Raw genomic sequence first — 18,908 nt, 5'->3', positions numbered from 1 at the left:
AATACAACCACACAAAGCATGAGAGGGTCAAATTCCATCCACTGGAAATTTTCTAGAATCACATTATATTAACCAGATCAAGGCAAAATTGATATTTTGCACTGTAAATTGCCTAAACACTGGGCATGGAGACACTGATGTTGTCAACAGAAATCAGCACTTCTCTTCGTGGTTTTTCACAGTCAGATCTCAGGGAATAATTTTTAAATCAAGCATCAAACTTGTGGCCTTGAAAACAAGTTGCCCAGTATGTGATGTATCACTTAACCAGATCAGTTCATTGTCTTGCAAATCTCAAACCCCAAGCTCAGAAACTTAAAAACTGTAGAAACTGTCCTAGAACAAGGCTCAGAGTTTATCTTAAATAAAGGAGAGATACAAGAGAACCTTTTCTTTCCAACAGCAAGACAAAATATTTGCTGAGGTAGTAACTCTGTAGAGGTCTTCAAATTCTATTGGGTTTTTTCCCCTCACCCTAATAGTAAATATTTCATGGACGCAACTGAAATGAGTAGGGCATCCTCTGGTAGAAGAGGAGAGATCCATCAGCTCTTTGTGGGAGAGATTTATTATGCATCCTGGTAGACACAGTGAAACAGAAGTATACTTTCTTTGATGCTTTTAAAACACAATTGAAAAATAAACTCACTTGTAAATGTTGAGAGTTGTCAGTCATATTGTCCTCTCGCCTACGAACTTCTTCCAACAGCTGTGCATTCTTTTTTTTCTCCAGTTGCTGATTGTGCTTCAGATTGGCAACCTTCTTGTTTTGATCCTTCATATGTCTAAGAATTGCACACATATACCCATTAGAGTTAATGACAATCACTTCTTTTTCAACAGAAATTAACTTTGTGACTATGACGCAGAACATCTCCAACAGACACAAGTATTCCAAGTATCAGATGTAACAATAAGACTTCATCTGTTTTTCAAGATGGCAAATCAAAACAGCTTTAAGTTTGTGCAGTGGTAATGCAATTATTTGCACTTACAAGATTTTTCCCTTTTTATCATTTGCTCACAAATACTCATACATGGTCTGAGCTCTATGCAGAAAAACTCTTGTAAGAGGGAGATTATCCAGAAAAATTGTTGTAAGAGGGAGATTATCCAACAATCCTTACACACTCAGTGCATTCAGGAACAACTTGAAGGGGTCCTTTAAGTAGCATTAATTTCAAAGGAAGCAGGAGGTAAAGGTGATGACTAATGTATGTTGTGAAATTCTACTTTTTAAAACCTGGACTACTACAAATACAGTGGTTTGGAGGATTAAAGTGTGATGGGGTAGAAGGTCAGGTCATAAATATGCCATGAAGAATAAAGTATGCCTTTACAAATAGCTTTGTACTTGACAAAAACATTTCTACCATTTTTAGTAATGAGACTTCTTTCTACAAAAGATTATCAACAAACAGATTTATGAGCCATTCCTAATGAAAATTAAACAATCTTTGCCACCATTAGTTTTCTATTTTTAATACTGTGCTAAATTTCAAAAAATTGTTTCGGTATTTGATTATCTTTTGCTGTGGATCTTATTTAATAAGTTACCAGAGGCATTTCTGATACTGAGCATACATCTTTTTAAGGAAGAAGGTAAGTAAATTGTGCCTGGCAGTTAATGAAAAAATATCCTTGCAGTAATGCTTTCTACCTGCTTAGATTCTTACATATTATTTTCTTGATTTTCTTTGACTTCGAGGAATTTGCTCCCTTTTATCTATAAAAAATTAAGTCACGTGCAAATTCCTAATAAGATCTACTCACTAATCCTATTTTGGCAAATGAAGAGAATATTATTCAGTGCCCAAAAGGATCACTGAAAATCTCTCCATTGCTTCCACATCAGAAGCAGTGGAAAAAAAAGTTACAGAATGTATTTCTTGCACAGATTTTATTATCCTAAAGAAACTGGGTCATTTTATATTTCCTTCTATCACTGATTTCTTTGTCCTACCAGTGTTTTTTTCACCACTTATTTATACTGAAAAACTAACAATTAATTTGTAATCAATAAATGTTTCATGGTATTAAAAATTCTTAGAAGGCACTTCATATACAAGTTTAGAAGTACAGCACATAACAGAAAATCTCACCTATTATAACTAAAAAAAAGTAACTTCAAGTTGCCTAAAAAAATAAAAGTGCATACAACTACTTCAAATATACATTAGATGCTCTGTACAATTCCAAGTGAAAAACAGCTCTCTCCTGAGTCTGTCTCATAATTGTAAACACAGACTTAACCAGCATAAAACCAAAATGAATACTAGAAAAAATTACTTTCACAACTTTATATATAAATGTGGTATTTGGCAGAAATTTTGGTGGTGCAATATGACTTTGTGCTGTTAAAATATAAATTGGTTTCCAATCTCATGTTGAGTAAATGATAAATTCATTTATATTTAATCTCTGTAAGAAGTTCAATTTTATGCCAATGCTAACTGCTTCTTTCATCACCCCTCCCTCACACAACTTCCCATTTCAGCTTCTGTCTAATGCCACACTGAAAAGCAGAACATGGTAAAGCTGCAAAGGAAAACATCTGGTGCCTGTGATATGCAAAATCTTGAAGAGAAGGAAATAAAAGAAAGCTCTGTCGTAGACTCTCTTTATTCCACAACTGGCTACATACCTATGGAAATGAAAAGAAAATGCTACAGTTAAAAAGCCTAGCTGAGAAGTTTTCTTTTAGGCATGCATTAAATGTACAGGGGGAGTTCAGTGCAGCAAATAAATGCAAGCACATATTCCCTACTAACTCTTTTTTTTTTTTTTAAACAGCAAATATCAAATACAATCCCTGATCCAGTAGAATTTTTGACTTGCTTGCTCTGGTATGTTTTCATGTGGCTCTGTTTCTAAAATGCTTTTGAATAAAATAGAAGATTAGGGTAAGTAAAAAATATGCATAAGAAATAGAAAAATATTTGGGAACAGTACCCAATCAGCACAAAATATCATATGCCATGACCATATAGGTTATAGAATATCCACATACTTTACTAGTAGCTATGCTGATATGCAGAGTTGAGTCTACATTACTCTTTATCATGTGGAATTAGTTTCATGTGTTCTGCTGCACTGTTTAAATTTAAAACTCTAAGACCACAAAATTCATTAGACAGAATAAAATAAATAAAAGATTACTGCTTAAGACTTAAGTCTTGAAAATCTGAAATGTATGCTGCAAGGGTCTGGTCAGTAGAATTGATGTTACCATCACAAGTTAATAATCTTCTGGTACTAAAGCATATGCAGAATTATTCTCTGATAGTGTAATTGCCCCAAAGCAGAAAGATGAAACCCTCAGCTCTCCGACCTTCCACACTGTTACAGTTCATTTTGAAGTTGGGCATCTATTATCTTTCAGTGAGCTAAATTCTTTAACCACTGAGCTAGACATTACAGTCACCTCAACCTAGTTATTATCAATACTATGCTGCATTGGTGATTTTAAAAACTTCATGGAACTGGAAAGCCAGGCTACAAACTAGGTCTGAAGCACCCAAGTCCAGAGTGGTGCCAACATTACATTTGGCTTAAAGAAATTATGTTCCTCAGAACATAATTTAAGAACACTTAAGAAGTAAAAAAGTTTTAACATTTAAGAAGTAAAAAAGCAAACTAAAAAGCAGTGTAGATGACTAACTCTTTGCAGGATGTTTAATTATGGCCAAACATTAAAAAGTAGGGTTAATGACCCTTTTTGCAGATAACAAATTTAAATTTGTTTGTGTTCCTATGGCTATAGACAGTCAGCAATTGTCACAGAACATCTAACAGCTTAGGACTAAAAAAGAATTCAGAGTGAAACTAAGATGTCTTCGAAACAGAGCTAGAGTAGAGCTAGAATATTAAGCACAGCTTGAATAGTCAAAATAAAAATAAACTTAAAAAACTTAAAAAACCCTAAACCACCAACTAAAAAAGTAAACAAGTTCTCTTCTGTTCCAGAATTGCAAACTGAAGGATATTATGGGCATCTTCTAACCCATTTGATAATTCAATATCAGAGAAGTATCCAGCACACAATACTGATGACAATAATATTGGAAGTTAATAAAGAGATGAATACCAGGCATAAGAAAAAAGTCTAAATAAAATTTTATTATTTTAGTACATAAGACATTCTCGCACTCCTAAAGAAGAGAAAAAAGATTGTATAAAGTAACACACTCCTCTAGAAGCTGCCTTACTACTGCTAAAATTGAGCTTATTAATTTTTTTAACCTAGATCAAGCCATTTCTCTCAACTGAAAATATATTCACCTTAGATATGCTACCCCAGTAAAAAAAAAAAAATCACAAAAAAGTCATAATTTCCTGTTCCTCTTCCTGAATCTTTCTGATCTGGGATAATTTTTGATAATCTTTCTCAAGTCCACAGCCATTAATTTCCACCTCAGCTGGGCATTAGACTTATAATCAGGTGTCTAAACCACAGCAAGGTCTACCTCTGTTTTCCTCAGCATCCAACGATTTTTCCAGAAAGTGGCCTTAAAATGCCAACACTGGAATCACTAGAACATAGCAGCTCTGACTCCTCATACTGCTGAAGAGCCATCATCTATAACTGTTAAATATTTAGATCTGAGCAAGGCAGGGAAAGGGAAAAGACAAAAAAATTCTTCAACAGCCCTGTAGCAACATTTTTTAATTGAAATGTCTTTTTAAGAAATAGATCATTGTCCTGGAGACCCAGACCCTTGATCAGCAGAAAGATAAACAGCAAAACAGTAGCAGCATTTAGTTCTTGCTAGTATGAAAATAACTGAAATGATTCACTTAACCATGTTTGTGGTTTTTTTTCTTGTTCTTCTGGAGTGGCACACAACTAGATCTCATAGGTCTAACTACAGGACATTTAATTCCTTCAGTCCGACTTTTTAAGAGAAATATTAACACTAAGTTTCTGCATATATGTATCTTTCAGATTTCATTTTACAGTAGTGTGTGCTGTCTAAACTCCAATGCTTTCATCTCTGATAGCTATAGAAAATCACACTATTTCATTAAATTCCCAGCTTTAATTAGCCACCTGGGGACCTTGGCCAAAAAGTTGGTAATGTCAGCCAAAAATAAGTGTTACATGCTTAGTATAGCCTTCACTCTATTTCATAAAGATTTTTTTTTCCCCTCAAAGCATCCAAAAAATGCAGACATGCAAAATACACCCAAGAGCAAAATCTGCAATGTTTTCTAAAGGAATATGTCTCTGCGATAATTTTCATCACTTTAAACAGCATTGCAATGGGACCAGCTGTCTGAAAGTCCATCAAAAACTTCTCCAGTATTTGAGGAACCTGTGCTCCTCAACAAGTTATAAAAAAAAAAAATCAGAGTGCAAAGAATGTTTTCAGGGAAACAAGCAAATAAAAAGATACCAACCCCAAACCAAACTAATCAAACCAAACTATTTCATGATATACAATTTATCCAAAACAAGTAATTTATATAAAATAGGAAAGTCTCAAAAATACATTTTAAAATTTAATCTCGTACACGTAAATAAAAAAACATCTTCACCTATTCTTCTAGGCATGCACTGGGTAGAATACTACCATTGTCATTATTTGAAAAAAATATCTTTTTTTTTTAACATATCATCTCTTTCTCCTTCATAGATAGTCCACACCTTTACAAAGAATTCACGTATGTGAGTAAGGAAACAAATCTTAACATTTTACTAGGCACTCTGGATCTCAGTAGCTAGTCATGCAGAAGACCTGATCCTGTAAATCCCAACCATGTGAATGTCCATTCTGAACCACATTACTTCAGTAAGACTCTGGAAAACTATTCATTGTTTTCTCACTGTCTCAAAAGTGACAGTATATGTAGGTGCTTTATTGAGTCACAACTAAAGCAGCTAAGGGTAATTCTTCAAAATTCAGATCTAATTCCATTGAAATCCATAAGCTAGCATTTTATTAAGATGAGAAAAGCTAATCATTTTTTCTGGTATTTTCATGGAATACAAATGTATTTGCTGTTACCCATCTATAAACCTGAAAAACAAAGAGTGGTCAGACTATAGCTAACTATAAACATCACAAGAGATGTTAAGAGTGTTATTGACAGAGACATTCCTGACACAAATATGCAAGGACACTGTTTATTCATCTACAACCCATAGATGGACTTGTCTGGAGAAAACATGTATTATCATGATAAGAAAACCTATACCTGTGATAGGCTGAAATTTTCATATTTCAAAGAAAACATAACACACCTCAAACAACAGCAATTTTTCTAAAAGAAAGCCCTCGTGTTTCACTGTTCAATTGATTTAATAAGTTAGACTCTAGTCCCTATAAGTTTTATAATATGCTAATAAAAACTAAGCAGTGTCTTTCTGTGCAGTCATTTGCACTTAAAACTTTCATGTTGGGTTTTTTCCCAATCCAGATCCTATAACCTAAAGAATCGTTAGTATCCAAAATATCTTTTAAGATTTGGAATGTTTCCTTATTCTTTTTTACTTTCTGTTTCTAATACAATTATCACAATGATAACAAACTAAAGAATACCTTAAATAACATAAAAGCAACTATCCCAAAAGCAACTATTAAGAAATCAATTACTTTGACATATCCAGCATGTCTAACAGAGTTCAGCTTCAAAATAACTTTCATCCTTTCTTTCTTGATGGTAAAAAATTATATTTGGACTGATGCTTTTTTTAATGATGTGGATGAAGTTCAGAAGCTAGACTGCTTGTACATTCCAGGCCAAATCATTCATCTAGCTTTATGCCCTGATATAAAAAGGCAGGGAGAAATAATCATAACAACCAGAAATAAAACAAGATTAAAATTCATTAAAATATAAAGTAATAACATTTTATAAGCATTTTGCCTTTTTCCTTGCAAAAATGAAATCTATTGAATGCAAAAGTGCATCTCACCACTGTGCACACTGATTTTTTTTTCTTTGAGACCCACAACTGGCAAACATGCCACGTCACAGCAACCCAGAACACAGCCATTTATTGCCAGCGAATTACCAGTAAAGAAAAAGGAATTTTAGTATATTCCCAACTCTGTTACTAACAGATTACATAGCTATTTCAGTTTTACTCAAGGGAGTAGGCTTGCAGCCCACAGAGATCTATAGGTCTCAAAAAACCAGAAATCGATCCTATTGCTGCGTTAATAATAATAATAATAAAAAAGCCACAAAGTCAAATAACCTTTTTTTTTAATTCTTCTTCCCCCAGCCCCACCCTTTAAATCTTAGTATTTCAACTGTTTGAAGGCTACTTTCAGATCTCCTAGGACTGATATTATGACAGTGTTTCAGTGTGACAACAATTTTGCCCCCAGATGCACCACAAAACAGTATTATTGTCCAACAACTCTGCCTGGTAGAAATAAAGCAAGTGTCACAGAAGTCACTGAAACATTTCTCACCTCAAAGACAAAAATGTGGGAGGAAGGGTTTACCTAACACACAATCTGGGAAATTTTCCAAAATCTTTATTTAAGAAGTGTTTAGTCTGACACAGTTCCCTCCAAAGCCCTGGAGAGATGCTTGAAATATCCACGTGAGGATAATGCATGAATGAAAAAGACGTACTAAAATCCTGTTCCAAACTATGGTTCATGTCACTTTGTTTCAACACTTATCTGCACTGCAACCACTGAAACTCCAACACAGTGCATTGCACTACTGTCTTCCTCAGCACATTCTTACTGGATGACACTTTACATGAACATGTGTGAAATTCATACCAGAAGACTCATCTGTCACACATCTCTCTTGTACACCCAGGATGGTTGGGTCTTTTCTTCTGATGTTCTTTTTAAAAAAAAATAAAATAAAATACTGCTGATGACAGGGCACTAGATGAGAAGGATATTTGATCTGATTTAATATGGCAATTGCTTGCTCAGCTATTTTATTAATTGAGACCATTAGCAATAACTGTAACCAGCAACTGCAAATAGTCTGTTGCCTGAAATCTGCAACTAAGGAGTTGCAATCCTGCTACTGATCCATCAAGTCCTTTCAAGCTGTAATCCAGGCAAGCTTTTTTTCTTTAAAAAGCCAACAAAACAAATAAAACATCCCCACACAAACAAATTAAAAAAAAATGCAAAAAATGCCCCACCACCTCCTGACTCTGTCCAGTTTTTCTCTGCATCCAACTGCTCCGCAGCATGTCCAGCTCAGCCTGACAGCAATCAGGATCACACCTCCTCTGCAGCACTCCATGATTCATTGCAATTTCCTTCTGAATCAAATCTTTTGACTGCAACTCCTGGCTCACCCTAGAAGTTCTCAGGATCAATCCAGCCATTATCATTCAATACATAAATCAAGCTTTCCATGCTTTTGCAGTAACTTCTTCAGACCTCCAAATAAATCAGGTACACTCTGTATGATTTCTTGTTTAGACATACTAACTTCCCCTTATTATAAATTCAGATCAGAGCACTTCAATCCAGTCACAATCATGTTGCCCAGGCATGTCGCTCCTGCATTGTGAACGGAAACAATGGGAAAGTGGGAGAAGTGGTCCCACCAACAGCCCAATTCCTAAATTTAGTTCCCCTGTCTCTTTTCAGTCACAGCTTTTTGAGGGCGAGCTGTGCTATCTCACAATGATTCTTCACTCACACACCCCTGCACTGCACACAGGGAATCCTGACAGCACTGCACCCAGGCAGGCACCAACTCCCCAGAGTGCTCTGAGGCTACTTTATTCACACGTTCAAGAGGTAAAGGAATACGCTCTGTGGATCTTCCCCACGGGGAAAACTAGTGCAGGCAGCAGGTCTGGAGAAGCATAAGAAATATTACTGTGTCTTGAAACCACTAACCATGAAACGGAAAGAGTACCAGTTCCTTGTGTTCTCTCTTCCCCAGAGTTGTGGTGTCACATCCAACCCAATCCAAAGTGGATATTTTTCCTTCAGAGAGACAGGGTTCTTTTCACATCCAGTTCATACTGTATATCCATTTGCTTCAGTAGAGTATTTACACTCCAAATCAAATCCCAAAAAAATCAAATCACTGAGAAATTACAAAATATCCTTCCTTATTTAAATAATCCATTTCTATTATTTTCACCTCTTCATGCCTTTAAGCAAACTGAAAGGGAAAGTACAGAACTGAGCAGACTCAGTACTGAGTTGTATGAAAATGAACAATGACACATCATCTTGTCCCAGGATCCTGTTTATATCTTTTTATTTTTAATCACTATGATTTCTGCTTATTTCCTAATACATTATTAATTTAAACCTTTTTCTTAAGAAAATAGAATTTCAAGGAAATAAAATTTCTACTTAACTATTTCTTAAATAAAATTAAATTTAAAAATCTAATTACAAATTCAAAAATTCAAAACCGCTAACGTAATCAGATAAATCTAAATAACCCCTACTCAAATTGTCATCTCTTTCAAAATGTTTAAATGCTAAAATGCTGGTTCTGTACACATAGCAAACAGACTATAACAGAAAGACATGTCAACAATCTGCCTGTTATCCAATGTGACAACTATGTTTCTCACTCAGAATAACCAGTCTCTCAGAAGAGTAATGTATATCACAGATTCTCTCAGTTTTCAGTAGTACACTATCTCAATTTCTCCAGGGAAATTATCTTTGAACAACATATCACTCTGCCCTTGGAACCATCAAACTGACATTTGACAAAACTGTGGACGGCTCGTAAGTTAAATTTAAAACTCCCTTAAACCTTGCCTTACACATGTCACTGAGCCCCAGCCTCCCACGGAAACAATTAGGAAGGCCAACATCAGAGGCTGGTGGGAAACTTTCTAGCACTGGTCAGTATATTACACATGGAAAAAATATCCATCTCCTCTTTATCTGCAGGTAGACAGGCTTGGGGAGTGTATAACCTGATGTAACCTGAAGGCAGGGGGTGAGGGGATGTCATTGTAGTGCTGTTGCGCTCAGAATATTCTTGTTTTGTATAGGCAGGTGCACAGGGCAGGATTATGCCAATGTACTGGATTTTCTTGTCTGTCACCAGTATCAACAGCCCACCACGTTAGTAAAACGGATCCAGCATTTTTCTAATCATCATAACCTCATATAAATATGAACAAATAAAATAACAGCTAAGAACATACTGATCAGCAGAAATTACAGAAATTAATAGATCTGTCTCTTAAATTATGTTTTGACCTTAATGAAGATTCAAGCTGAGAAAACTTAACACTTCACTGAATTCCCACAATAAACTCTAATCATACGCTACAACTTATCCAGGACTCCAGGGATGAAAGTTGGCAGGGTTATGAGGACAGTTTGCTTCAACAAGGTCAGCTGGTTTTTTAGGTCAATAAAACATAACAGAAATTGCACCTCCAACTGCTGAACAAATGTTTCTGCATACCAATCATTGAATTCCAGTGAAATCAACCATAATGACAACCACATAGCATAATACCTTTCTTTAAGCTCTCTCGGGCTAGAGAGATTTTTCCATCAATGTTGGGTATGCTCTGAAATGCAGAGTGGTTACATTCAGACAATAATTTCATCATAGCCAACTCCAGGGTAAATGCATTTAATTAAATTCTGGAAGAAAGAAACATTCCGAAAAAACTGCTGGAGTATTTTCATAATCCAGGTGTAATAAATATCCATTCAAGCAGATCAAAATGTGCTTGTAGTAGATAGACAATTAAAAAAAAAAGGTGTTCATCCAATTCATTACTTCAGTCGATAAGCCTTAAATTTCCAAAAGAAATTTTTTTCATCTGAAAAGAAACTTGCAATTGTGACGTGCATCAAGGCACAGCAGGGAAAAAAAACCTCTTGTCTTGTCAGTCTTTTCATAATGAACCATCTTTTGCCATACAGTTCAAAGACATCCATGTCAGAAACTTCTGACTTTTCTGAACCATGAAATGTGAACTGTGCTCAGTTTTGAGACTAAGAAGCCAAAGCTCTCCAAAGCTCTCCTCCTATATGAATAGAAAACACTGTGCTAAAAGTATACATTGAGAGGAAAAAATATGAAAACTTCCTAACTGAACGTATCATAAAGGCAGATTGGATATCTGTCATGATTCAAGTCAAATGTGCTGCATGGCAACCTGGAACCATGTTGGCAAATGCAACACAGAGGAAGCTGAAATATATCTGCAAAGTTTTTGCAGTATATACCCTCCTTTAACTTTGATAATGATGACTCCCTCATCCAAACAATATACAGTTACTAGTTTCTAAAATACCAAGTACATGTTTTAAGACTTTGCTATCTTAAAATTTACACCCATTCATAAGCATGAGAAAGAAAATTAATATCAAGGCCTAATAAGAAAAAAAATGTCAACTAGATCAATTTTTACTTTCAACAAGCACCACAGGCCACGTAGTAATACTTGAAAAGTTTACTCCAACAGTGTGTAAGCTCAAACACCAGCTAAACTAATCTAAAACCTGGAAGAAAGAGAAACAGGAGTCTGACTAGATGAGGCTGTATCCAAACACAGCATATAAAACATACACATACAGACACCAGAATCTGGCCAGCACAAACAGCTAAAACCTTCACAGCCACTGTAACTCCTCCTTTGCAATAACAGTAAAAGGGGTGATGCCAAAGTATTAAGAATAAGTCTCTGATCTGAGGTATAAAATCTCTCTGTTACTGGTCAATACACTTCCTACTGGGTGGGTTATCTACTAAAAATGTTATTCCCGGTGTTGAGCTCCCAAAATAAAGATAATAGAAGCAAAACTGAAAGAAAAAAATCTTCATACAGAACAACATATGAATATGTTGTTAATTAACATTTTTTTCTTACAGACTTTTGAGAAAAGCATTCACTTACTGTAAAGTTTCTGATCTAGGAATGGAATGACCAAAAACTTCACAGAAGGGAGAAGAAGAATAAAGACAACATAATACAAACAGAAGTTATTTCTCTGAAATCAAAATTGCCAAATAAATGAAGCATCAATGAAAACCTTCATTGTGGAAGGAGCATTAAGTAGGAGAGCAGAAAATACTGACCTGGAAGTCAAGCTGGTTGGAGTAGGGATGAAAGCAGCAGTTTGGAGAAAAACAGATAGGGAGGAAGACAGCAAAAGAGAATAAAGGGAGGAACATATTAGTTCTTTAAAAATATAACAAGCAGATGTTATATTAGCAGATAATTAAAAAAAAAAAAAGAAAGGGAAGGAAAAGCAAGAAGTAAAATAAAATTTCTGAAGAGCTATATCCTTGCTGTGCACTGAAGAGAACAGAAATTTTAAAGTAAAATAGCATCTTATCATTTGTGAATGGTGGAAAGCCATCCATATTTATAACCATCCAAATGCATGCACACACCAAACAGAAAAAATAAATTGGGTGAATACTGATAGCATTTGCTGCAACACAAACATCTCATCATATACCAAAAAGTCTTTTATTTGAACTAACATAGGCTTAGTGACCCTCATTCATCAAACCTTCCCATGGAAGCCAAAGCAGCTGAACAATTTGGCAGCTTGTTCAAAGATACCATTCAGAAGTTCACGAAGCACTGTACCTAATAATCAAAGACAGAGATTTGACACCCACGCCCCCAGAAATGCAGCCCCTCCTAATGCTGACAGCAAATTTTTAATTCAGTATGAAGAATCAGACTAATACTTCAGCACTGAAAACATTCTGATGTTTGATAACTTATTTGTTAAAAAATACCTAACATGCCCTTTCAAATAAGTAAGACAAAAAAATCCCCACCCAGCTAGACTAGTCCTCAGATCTGTCACTAATGTACAGCTTTTTGTGCACTTAGGATAGGGAACACTTTTTAAAGCCCTAAAAGTGCTTTTTTAAAAAAGAATTATTCCATATGCTGGTGTTTTGTCACTTATGCTATGAATTGTCAGTGCTGTGTGGACTTATCTTCATCAGAATTCAAATCCAAATCAATTCAAAATTAATTAACTGAAGTCTGAACAGCCCAAGAGCTTAAATGCATGTCTATAATGTTATTACCCTAAACTTACCACTGCATATGAGAAGTAGATAACAAAAAACAAACCTCTTGTTTAAATACAAACAAGTTTTATCTCATAGCTAGTACAATCTTTTTAATGGGCTTTCATATTATTGCAGTGTTTGCTGAGAAGCTACACTCAATCAAGCAAATGACCACTATCTAACATATCACTGGAGAAAAGCAGATTAAGATTTTTCAAGCTACACCACGTTGTCATCACTTTATTTCTCTTTTCAGTCTAAATTTACTAATGGGTAATTTATATTGTATTACGTGCCAGTGCTCTTTTACTGAAGTCACACTCTTTCACTGCAGTGCTTACCCTTTCATATATTTATAGAGAACAAACTTCCCATATGAGCCTTTGTTTTTCCAGAGAAATAAACCACTGTTGTTTACATCCCTCCTGTGACATGAGCACTCCATTCCCGTCATTATCTCACCAGCCCTCTCCGCACTGGTTTCCAGTTTTAATTCAACTTCCCTGAATATGACTGATGGGAAGTGCACAGCAGTGTTCCACATGGAGCCTTGCTAGCACCTTATGACATTAATACCTTCCTATCCTCACTGAAGACACTTATTCTGACATACCAGGATTCACTCCTCATTATTTAGACGTCTGCATCGTTATTTAGATGACTCATAATGACACAGTCATAAGCAAATTCACCCAATCTTTCTCTTCCTAAACTGTACCAAGGATTATCCTTAGTTCACAGCAGGCAGTCTTACTGGTCCCAACATGCATTTTATGCTACTGTATTTCACTTAATTTTACAATTCAAACTCCCTATCATATTTCATAAATATACTTCCCATTCTAACACCAATAATAAAAGCTTTAAACAACATACTCCTTTCAGCCCTGACAGTTCAGCCTCAGCTGCAGCTCCCTCTCCTTGGCTAGGTCCTTTGCATTAAAATTTAAGCTTATCACTATCATATCCAGTTTCATTTGCATCATTAAAACAAAAAAAAAACAACACCCACACTACATTTCTTCACCAAGAAAACCAAAGAAAAACATCAAGCTAAGTCTAACGGAAGTACATTACACACTGAATGCAATACCTTGCATTTAATTTTAACCTTTTTTAATTATAAACAGATAAATCATGAAAAATGTAATAGAAATTATCAAACAGCTTGAGTATAAAAGAAGGAACTGGTTGTCCTATGCAATAATAAAAAACGGGAAAATACAAAATTAATATAGAGAGAGTAATTTAAGAAACAAACCCACGTGTTTTTATATATGAGCAATAATATGAATCTGCAGTGATGCAACTGAGGAGTGTGACAGTTTCTGAGCCAAGAAAATCACATTAAAACCAAAAGAATTACCATTCATATGAAGGCTGCTCCATAATTATTAATAATGTTCATCTGCCAAATAGCAAACCCTTATAAAATTAACTGCCCATATCTCGAAGCACATATTTCCAGTGGGACAAGAAGGAAAGAACATCTTTGAATTTGTTAAAGTTGCGGTCATTTTTGCAATGTTTTATTCCCATAAACCGGGTAAACTGAGCTTTGGCTCCACCTCTGCCCTTCAAAAATGAGCCAATCAAACAGTCATTACAAGAAGAAAAAAGTGGCAGCTCTTCATAAAATGTTACAGCAATTTACACTCCACCTAAACCCCTAGAAAGGGGAATTTGAACATCAAAGTTCATTCTCTGGGGATACCAACAGGTGCCACAGTTAAATACAGATCTTTTGGCAATGGTTTTACAAAATAAGGAGAGAGAGAAAATCAATTACATTTTAGAGAAACCTAAAGTGAACCTGATTAGGAAGAGAGGTTTGATACTCACTTGCAAAAAATATTTCCCTGTTACACCTTCATACTTCCAGCAGATTGCCAGCCTTAGTCAACCAATCAACAAGTTTAAGACCCTGGTCTGGCATGTTGGAAAGCAGCTTTAAGACTCCATTAGCAAGTAATGGCAGTAACTTGTCATTGAAATCAACAATAGATAATTTTTACGTTAATTCGTTTTTCTTTTCCTAGTTTACAATAATTACCTTATATATACACTATGTGTATAGGAATTTGGAATTAATCCTGAAAGCTGTTCGTAAGTAAAATCAACTGAGAAACTGCAGTAAAGATCACAGAATTCAAAAAGAAATCTGAGAGCGTGATGAGTCCCAAAATGCCAACATACTGCTCCTCTCTTTAGCTGGTCATTGCACAGATATCATACTGCAAGCATTACAGAAGTACTTAAAGGTTCATAGCAAGGTTTAACTACTTCATCACATTGTTAGTACAGTGTATCCTCTTCAAAAGTCTGTGTCCACTCAGCAGTACCACATTATTTTCTGAAAAGCTATGTCAGGATCAACACCCTGATAAAACAGCAACAGACTAGAAATTGGTGTCCCAAAATTTCACTGGTAAGAGTACACAGAATTTTTTAAAAAAACCAAAAAGAGTACAAAAATAGAAAGTTCTGTCCATCGCATAACCTATTACAGGGTTCTCAGACAATAAGAACAAGTTGTATGCTGACAATGCCGTAGCAATATCTCTGGATCCCTTGGTTCCTTGTTTCTTTGTAATTATTGCTTTTTAATCAATTCTCAATTTAATTCAAATAAGTCTCTATCAATTATTTATCTCTTTTTCCATAAAATATTCAAGCTTCAGCACTTAATCATGATCACCTTTTAATTAGCACTTTAATATTCAAAAATTCAACACATGATTGTTACTTAATAAATGTCTTAAAATTATCTTGAATAAAAGTTTAGCATGCCTACTAATGAGGCAGGTGTCACACAACTAATTCAGTAGGTTTTATAGTGCAAGGAGATTAGTTATTATTTCTTTAAGAATACATTAAAATAGGTGCAAAAACTAGAGCATTCTAAATGCTTTCTGATGTGGTGAGAGAGGCAACTGCAAACTGAAGCTGTCCTCCTGTAAACAATGAGTTCTAATTTGAGTACAAATCTTTTTTCACTTTAAATTTGAGGCCTCCATTTTCATGACAATTAACCATTATTAAACTTTGCCAAATGTCTGCAGAGAAAAATAAGTTTTGGCAGCAGGTAACTGTGAAGGTTTTTAAGTTGTTGTCAGTAAAAGGTGTTCTACACCTCTTTCTTTCCAAGCTAGTTGTTTTCCACCCTCCAAGGTAACTAATATTTCCCACAGATCTTCCCCTCTTTGCTGGTAATACTTCTTATTGAGACAGAGCAGTCCTTTGTCTTGACTGGAACTATAGCAATGATCACAACAATGAGATCAGTTAAACTTCTCTTTTCAAACCATGAAACATTTTCTTCTGGCTTTATCACAATAAAACAATTATATAAATCATTTGGAGAAAAAAAAAAACAAACCTCCTTCTTTCATTTAAATAAGAGTGGCTAAGTAGATGAAAGGAACAAAGAAATCAGAGGCTCATAAATAAATAGCAGCAAACCACGTGGGAGAAGGCTCCAAGAATTACTTAATTACAAAGGGTGTGAGACAACTGATCCCAAAACCCACCTGTCTTCATTAAGGAAAGACTGTACAACCTTCTCAGAAATAAGACAATTACCACCTGGTTGACATCAGAAAATATTCTTTAGAAGCAGTCAAAGACTGCTTGAGAAATAGTTACAACTATTATTAAATAGTCATGAGACAGGTTAGAAATACTCACCAATACTTTTCAGGACCTCTTAGAATTAGTGATGATGTTCACAGTGAAGAAACGTGTGGGGACAGTTTTGATTCACCAGTTACCAGAAAGACAGGATTGCTCCCCAACATGGTTTTCTGGGAGGGTTGTTGTCCCTGTAAATTGCACATGACTTTTCCTACATGTGTTCCTTTTATGAAGAGTATTAAAAAATGGAAACCTTAAATTGTTCCAAAGGCAGCAGACAGGAGATGAAGTTATCAAGCAGCCTGTTTTGTTTTTGTTTTTTTTTTCATTTCTGATTCAATTTTACAAGGCATAACAAATATTCTGTTAAAAAACAGACTCTGCTCTGAAATGAAGATTAAGCAAAAATGCTACTCAGTGTAAGACAATACAAACATTACCTTTCTAACTCAGCAATTTTCTTATCTTTGTCATTCTTCTCATTCTCTACTTCCTTGAGTATTTCTAGAAGTCTGTCAACCTCAGCCTGAGCTTTGCCACATTCTTCTCTATAGTACGATGCCTCTTTGTCAAGCTGTTTGATTCTGTCTGCAAATTCTGGGTTCATCCGTGCCTCCTCTTCAGCCTCATGAGCCTTCAGAATAATATTTCAAAAAAAAAATAAGGATGACAATAATTTCAATAGCTTTAAGAGCTTCACTTCTTCAGTCTCGGAGTTCAAGTTTTCATTAAAAAGGATTATGGGTATTTCTGTCCAATGACACTCTTTTCTACAGAAGCATTATAAAAAGAAATTAAAATATCTTCTTAGTCAAATTCTATCATCCTGAAGGGGGAGGGGATTTACTAAGGGGTTTTTTTTTTTTACATATTAAAGTGACTATATTTTAAGGGTTTTTTTTCAAATTAAAAAAATCACCTTGTAATTCATTCAATTCACAGTAAGCTCTTAAAGTGTTTTAAATATATAGGCAACTTCTTAACAAATCATATTCTCTTTCCCCATATATATACATACACAATTTGTCCATGTATATATACAAAAAAACCAGATACATATATACATATTGTATATATCTGTATCGCCAGATGTCTCAAATGCAGTTTGATACAAAGAATTTAAAAGAAAGAAATTGTTTTAATGCAGTGCTGTTTTTAAAAGGCAAACCGACAAACTAAAAAAGCTGCTTTCAGCAGACATTTTTACCCAATAATCCTTTTTGTCTCATCATTAATACTTAACCTGAAACATCAGAGGAACAAGCCCATCGGTGAAAACAGCACAAACCTGGCAAACACATGCATGGATGGGTGGCGGTGTCACAGACAAGAGAGAACGCAATGAACACAACAAGAGTGCAGAGCCCAGTCCAGCTCCCACCAAACCTCATGGCAAAAAACCAATTAACTTCAATGGGAGCAGGATCCGGCACCAAGTGCTTTAAACTGTTGGCTGGAATAATCACAGACAGATGGAAACAACAATGCACTGCAATGCTTAGCCTACCCCTTGCTTCCCATTATTCCTAATTGGCATCTTGAAAGAGCAGGCAAGGAAAAAACAAGTAGTTTAAGGCAGTGCACATTAAACATAGAAAATTCAGATAACATACAGGATTTTTACAGAAACTCATGATATTTAGAAACTGAAGGTCCTCCAACTATCTTATTCCGCAGAGAAGACATGGACTTACTTATTCTTCTTAATTTCAGGGAATAGACAATGCAAGCAAGCAATGAAAGAAATGCAGATCAAAATGAAACATGCATGTTTAGGAAAGAATTAATATAAACTACAGATATTAGAAGGTTTGTATTCTTTGCAATGGATAAAATTTTCTGTATAAATAAAAAACAAGTCTGAGTTTACCATAAATACAACAAATAAATTGAAATTACTAGGGAAGAAACTTAGGGGGGTTGCATGTAACATATCATTTAAGCATGAGGATAATAAGAAAAAGATAGTAGATTTGAAGTTTTGTTTATCCTGCTTGAGATTTTTATTCAGAGGAATATTTCGTTTCCAGAGGAAGCCAAGGGAATGACATGAGGAGCCACTAAACCTACTGGCCTTGCTCTTTAAATTCTCTGTTTTGGATAATAATACATGCTCCAGTCCTGAATGCAGGACTTTTCTAACACAGAGCTGGTTTAAAGGTGACATTCAAGGAGTATCTTGATTCAACAGTTCAGATGAGATGCTAAGAACAGATTCCTTTTCAGCCTCATAATCTTCCTGTTTTAACAATAAACTTGGATTTATTTTATACTAGCTGTTAATTGTATCAAGAAATTTA

The 18,908-nt window shown here is 35.1% G+C and overlaps 1 protein-coding gene across 9 annotated transcripts in view; it reads right to left on the bottom strand.

The window, feature by feature from the left end:
* The window catches only part of ERC2 (ELKS/RAB6-interacting/CAST family member 2), a 424,893-nt gene that overhangs the window by 239,633 nt on the left and 166,352 nt on the right, over positions 1-18,908 (bottom strand). For 4 of the 9 annotated variants that reach the window (XR_001920133.2, XR_001920138.2, XR_001920140.2 and 1 more), the window contains 4 exons: positions 18,116-18,145; positions 17,049-17,242; positions 12,016-12,027; positions 650-785 (listed from right to left, as the gene is read on the bottom strand). Coding sequence is in view for 1 of the 9 variants with exons in the window: in XM_018068536.2 (XP_017924025.1) it covers positions 650-785; positions 12,016-12,027; positions 17,049-17,242; positions 18,116-18,145 (372 nt within the window). In the remaining 8 variants the exon portion in view is untranslated. The remainder of the gene's footprint in view (positions 1-649; positions 786-12,015; positions 12,028-17,048; positions 17,243-18,115; positions 18,146-18,908) is intronic. The other 5 variants (XR_001920135.2, XR_001920136.2, XR_001920139.2 and 2 more) reach the window with 3 other exon arrangements.

This window comes from Manacus vitellinus, unplaced genomic scaffold (assembly GCF_001715985.3).
Source record: "Manacus vitellinus isolate BGI_N305 unplaced genomic scaffold, ASM171598v3 scaffold_14_pilon, whole genome shotgun sequence".
In the NCBI taxonomy this organism is placed as follows: Eukaryota; Metazoa; Chordata; class Aves; order Passeriformes; family Pipridae; genus Manacus; species Manacus vitellinus.
Note: the sequence above shows the minus strand (reverse complement) of the source record. Positions and strands in the feature narration are given on the sequence as shown.